This window comes from Erpetoichthys calabaricus, chromosome 7 (genome assembly GCF_900747795.2).
Source record: "Erpetoichthys calabaricus chromosome 7, fErpCal1.3, whole genome shotgun sequence".
NCBI classification, from domain to species: domain Eukaryota; kingdom Metazoa; phylum Chordata; class Cladistia; order Polypteriformes; family Polypteridae; genus Erpetoichthys; species Erpetoichthys calabaricus.
Window position 1 is genome coordinate 187,924,596 of NC_041400.2, and position 6,000 is coordinate 187,930,595.

Genomic DNA, 6,000 nt, shown 5'->3' on the forward strand with positions numbered 1-6,000 from the left:
AAAGCATGGGGGTGGAAACATCATGCTTTGGGGCTGTTTTTCTGCAAAGGGACCAGGACGACTGATCCATGTAAAGGAAAGAATGAATGGGGCCATGTATCGTCAGATTTTGAGTGAAAACCTCCTTCCATTAGCAAGGGCATTGAAGATGAAACGTGGCTGGGTCTTTCAGCATGACAATGATCCCAAACACACCGCCCAGGTAACGAAGGAGTGGCTTCGTAAGAAGCATTTCAAGGTCCTGGAGTGGCCTAGCCAGTCTCCACATCTCAACCCCATAGAAAATCTTTGGAGGGAGTTGAAAGTCCGTGTTGCCCAGCGACAGCCCCAAAACATCACTGCTCTAGAGGAGCTCTGCATGGAGGAATGGGCCAAAACACCAGCAACAGTGTGTGAAGACTTATAGAAAACGTTTGACCTCTGTCATTGCCAACAAAGGGTATATAACAAAGTATTGAGATCAACTTTTGTTATTGACCAAATACTTTTTTTCCACCATAATTTGCAAATAAATTCTTCAAAAATCAGACAATGTGATTTTCTGGATTGTTTTTTTCTTTTTTTGTCTCTCATAGTTGAGGTATACCTGTGATGAAAATTACAGGCCTCTCTCATCTTTTTAAGTGGGAGAACTTGCACAATTGGTGGCTGACTAAATACTTTTTGCCCCACTGTGTATATATATATATAATATACACACACACTTATTTATTTATTTATTATATAGGGTGGTCCGGATCTAACTATGCAACTTTTAATGCAATAATTGCATAGTATATACTGTGTGTGTGTGTGTATGTGTATATATATATATATATATATATATATATATATATATATATATATATATATATATATATATATATATATATAATATATATTTTGTGGTACGCGGCTAGGGATCAGACCCGGCCGGGGCGCCTGGAAGGACGAGGTGGTGGCGTGTTCGTCCTCCGGGCAACGAGGGGGCAACCACCCTGGACTAGAAGAGACCGTTGGGGCCTCTGGTCACCGCCAGGGGGCACCCTGAGCCTCATGGAGCCCAGGACTATTTTAATGCTGCCACACCAATGGAGGATGATCCTTCCAGGGTCACCCGGAGTGTTTCTGGGTGCTCTCCTGACTCTTTCGCCACACCAGGAAGTGACATCAGGCAGAGCACCTGGAACTCATCCGGGTGAGGATAAATGGGGCCGCCTCCCTCCTATCAATGAGCTGGAGTCGGGAGCAGGAGCAGGACGAAGCTCCTGGAGAGAGAGTAGAGGTGGCCCAGGGACAAGGCGAGAGAAGGCCCAGGAGAAGGGAGACTGGGGCTAAAGCACTGTGAGTTGTGCGGGACTGTGAATTGAATAGACTTGTGCTGTGTGGACGACAATAAAAAGAAATCTTTTGATAAAGATGTGGTCTCAGTCTGGTGGTGTCCGGGCAAGTCTCACAATATATATATTTATATATATATATATATATATATATATATATATATATATATAATTAACTTTTGTTCACCTCTTGTCACATGACTGCCCAGTAACTCCATTCCTAGATGACTGAACCATGTCTATGCTGTACTTTACTGGCAATAGCAACCTATATCTTTGTAAAATAGTGCAATTATTAGTGCAAAATAATGTAATACTTTTGTGAAATAATGTAATAATTCTTGTGAAATGAGGAAATACTGTTGCAAATAATACACACCGTTTGGTTTTTTTTTTTTTGTTTTGAGTGATGGGAGTAAGCTTCCACACAATTCATCTAATCAAAAAGAGGGTCTTGTACAGATTCATATGGGAAATACAGTGGTGTGAAAAACTATTTGCCCCCTTCCTGATTTCTTATTCTTTTGCATGTTTGTCACACAAAATGTTTCTGATCATCAAACACATTTAACCATTAGTCAAATATAACACAAGTAAACACAAAATGCAGTTTGTAAATGGTGGTTTTTATTATTTAGGGAGAAAAAAAAATCCAAACCTACATGGCCCTGTGTGAAAAAGTAATTGCCCCCTGAACCTAATAACTGGTTGGGCCACCCTTAGCAGCAATAACTGCAATCAAGCGTTTGCGATAACTTGCAATGAGTCTTTTACAGCGCTCTGGAGGAATTTTGGCCCACTCATCTTTGCAAAATTGTTGTAATTCAGCTTTATTTGAGGGTTTTCTAGCATGAACCGCCTTTTTAAGGTCATGCCATAGCATCTCAATTGGATTCAGGTCAGGACTTTGACTAGGCCACTCCAAAGTCTTCATTTTGTTTTTCTTCAGCCATTCAGAGGTGGATTTGCTGGTGTGTTTTGGGTCATTGTCCTGTTGCAGCACCCAAGATCGCTTCAGCTTGAGTTGACGAACAGATGGCCGGACATTCTCCTTCAGGATTTTTTGGTAGACAGTAGAATTCATGGTTCCATCTATCACAGCAAGCCTTCCAGGTCCTGAAGCAGCAAAACAAACCCCAGACCATCACACTACCACCACCATATTTTACTGTTGGTATGATGTTCTTTTTCTGAAATGCTGTGTTCCTTTTACACCAGATGTAACGGGACATTTGCCTTCCAAAAAGTTCAACTTTTGACTCATCAGTCCACAAGGTATTTTCCCAAAAGTCTTGGCAATCATTGAGATGTTTCTTAGCAAAATTGAGACGAGCCCTAATGTTCTTTTTGCTTAACAGTGGTTTGCGTCTTGGAAATCTGCCATGCAGGCCATTTTTGCCCAGTCTCTTTCTTATGGTGGAGTCGTGAACACTGACCTTAATTGAGGCAAGTGAGGCCTGCAGTTCTTTAGACGTTGTCCTGGGGTCTTTTGTGACCTCTCGGATGAGTCGTCTCTGCGCTCTTGGGGTAATTTTGGTCGGCCGGCCACTCCTGGGAAGGTTCACCACTGTTCCATGTTTTTACCATTTGTGGATAATGGCTCTCACTGTGGTTCACTGGAGTCCCAAAGCTTTAGAAATGGCTTTATAACCTTTACCAGACTGATAGATCTCAATTACTTCTGTTCTCATTTGTTCCTGAATTTCTTTGGATCTTGGCATGATGTCTAGGTTTTGAGGTGCTTTTGGTCTACTTCTCTGTGTCAGGCAGCTCCTATTTAAGTGATTTCTTGATTGAAACAGGTGTGGCAGTAATCAGGCCTGGGGGTGGCTACGGAAATTGAACTCAGGTGTGATACACCACAGTTAGGTTATTTTTTAACAAGGGGGCAATTACTTTTTCACACAGGGCCATGTAGGTTTGGATTTTTTTTCTCCCTAATTAATAAACACCATCATTTAAAAACTGCATTTTGTGTTTACTTGTGTTATATTTGACTAATGGTTAAATGTGTTTGATGATCAGAAACATTTTGTGTGACAAACATGCAAAAGAATAAGAAATCAGGAAGGGGGCAAATAGTTTTTCACACCACTGTATGCCCCTTCACCAAAAAAGTTCATCAATATTGAAAAATTAAGTTTTGCTGTGTTTCATTTCATCTGAGTATTCCTTTTTGATTACCATGTTTTCCTCGTGGGCTGTAAAAGTTGTTTTTTGGTTAGTTGTCTTTTTTTATTTAAATGAGGGTAATGTAGATTTTATGTTTTGTTTTCCATCATAGGTACGTTTTGCACTCTGGACATCTGTTTGTCCAGGCTAGAAGATATCGGTACAGTGGACATCAACCAAACAGTGAAGAGAATGAGAACTCAACGTGCATTCAGCATTCAAACCTGGGACCAGTATTATTTTTGTTATATGGCTATTATAGAGTATGCCCAAAGAAGAGGCTTACTGGCTCCTGTGGAGTGGTCTGACACAGATTTGGAGACGGACAGTGAGTGAGTGAGTGAGTGAATGAGAAGTTTGGTTAAGACGCTGTGGTGTACTTGTTGATACTGTTACATTTATGATCTATTGTTACTTATCAGATCTACAGTTTTAAAAGCTTAGAATAAAGCACTGTAAAACTGGTGTCTTATAAAGTGTAGCATTAAAGAGGTAAAGAAATTGCACATGGGAATGACAAACTTGAAACCAACACATTGTTTGTTTTGTTTTTGTTTCACACTTGTGCTTGAGAAGTGTACAATGGAAAACTTGAATGGATTATAAAAAAAAAAAAGTTAATTTGAAGTTATAAATTATGGCCTCTGTACAGTGAAATTTTGTGTTATTTGTGTGTTTTTTCTCTTTGTCTGATTTTTTTTTTTTCCCTTCCTTTAATTGTGTTTTTGTACAGTTCTCAGTGATTGTTTCTTGCAACCCAAAAAACCAAAGTTTGTATCTGCTTTGCTCATTTGGTCTGTTAACAGTTGACACAAGCTCCATATAATGATGTGTCATATTTTTATTCATTATAGCATTTGTGACAGTCTGATTTTTAAATCGGCATAACAAAAACTTCTTTATTCCGGGCTAACATTTTTAAATGCTAAACATGTCACATTACTTTCTGTGGGTCACTAATTTATGCAAATGGCCTACCAGTTTGTAATTCACATGTATAAATTGGCCTTAACTCTAGTCTTTTAAGCTGCCGTAATAGAAACATTTAAAGACACAGTTGTTCACCTTGACACTACACATTGCAGTGGTTTGTCTAGTGACCAACACTGCCTTACATAGATATATAGATATATATATATATATGTATAAATAAATAATATATAGACATAATATGTGCCTTCAACTTGCCTGTAGAACATTTGTCTATAATGCAGACTAGCAACTGACATATATTTGCGTTAAAGGTTTGAATATGTTTGTAATCTCAGGGGTAAAGCTTATTGTTGCTAGTTTTTTTTTTTTTTCTCTTCCTTTTTTCCCTCCAAGAAAAGAATTTTTATGTTTTAGTTATATTTTGTATTTTATATACCGTGTTTATTCTGTTTATTTATGTGGCTTTGTAAACATTGACAGTATTAATAAATGATTGTTGGTACGATGCTAAAACAATCTTTATTTTACTTCTTCAGAAAAGTTATATAGAAGAGCTTTATTAATTTAATCATTGATTATTAACCGGTTTAATGAAATTAGCTTAGACAAGATGAGTTGGCCAGCAGTGGCTAATACATAGTTAAAGAATCTTGTTTAATTTAGTTTTATCAGTCAGTCTAGTCAGGTATTTTTTTTTTTAATACAATAATTAGCATGACATCTTAGAAATATATACAATTTCTACAGTCATGGTCATCCCACCCCACTCCACTCCACTTGAAGTAAAAGGTTTATGTATAAGATAAAATGTAGAAACTGACATATTGTGTACTTCAGTTATTTTAGAAAGAATAAGGCAATGCAGCTTACATCGGCTAGCCAAGTTTCCTCTGTAGAGAACCTTTCTTCATCGTGTAGTTGTTTCATATTATTCATTGCTACCAATGTCTAACCTTTTTCTGTATAATGTAATCTACCCATGTATGAAATTTTATTCGTTTTTAAACTATATACAGGATGAGTGTAACAAAGTTTCAAAACATTGTAAAATGCTGAATCTTGGAAATGTGCACATTGTGAATGTACTATACACTAAGGACACCATTCTAAAACAGAGTAAGAGTTATAAATTATGAATGTAATCAGTTTGTCGTTTTGAATAATAAAAAAAAAAAAAAAATTGGCCATGCTTTTGAGGAACAATTCAGTTTTTTTTTTTTTTGTTGGATTGGAGACATCTGTGGGCAGAATCTGAACCTTACAACATGTTAAACCTTTTTTGTACTGAAAAGGGCTCAAAGTGTTAGATAAAATAAAATTCAAAAATGAAAGTTCTCATTACTTGTTAGTTTTGTTTATTTATCATTGCTAAAGGTAGGCAATACTTTTGAAAGGTTTCCTGAATAGTTGTCTGCTGTACTGGAAGGATTTTTGCATATTTGAATAAAATGATACGCTCTAAGGTATACTGTAAATCATGTTATACTAAAATTATGAAGGTTTTCTTTTATTTGATTGGGAATTGAACTCTCTCCACATCAAATGGTTTAAAATACTAAATATTAGTATTTTCTAG

At 37.0% G+C, this 6,000-nt stretch overlaps 1 protein-coding gene across 1 annotated transcript in view; it reads left to right on the plus strand.

The window, feature by feature from the left end:
* Nucleotides 1-5,762, plus strand: part of ptpn9b (protein tyrosine phosphatase non-receptor type 9b) — a 119,516-nt gene extending 113,754 nt beyond the window's left edge. The window contains exon 13 of the mRNA XM_051929906.1: nt 3,604-5,762. Within this exon, the coding sequence (XP_051785866.1) occupies nt 3,604-3,827 (224 nt within the window). The 3' untranslated portion in view covers nt 3,828-5,762. The remainder of the gene's footprint in view (nt 1-3,603) is intronic.
* Nucleotides 5,763-6,000: the final 238 nt, after the last annotated feature.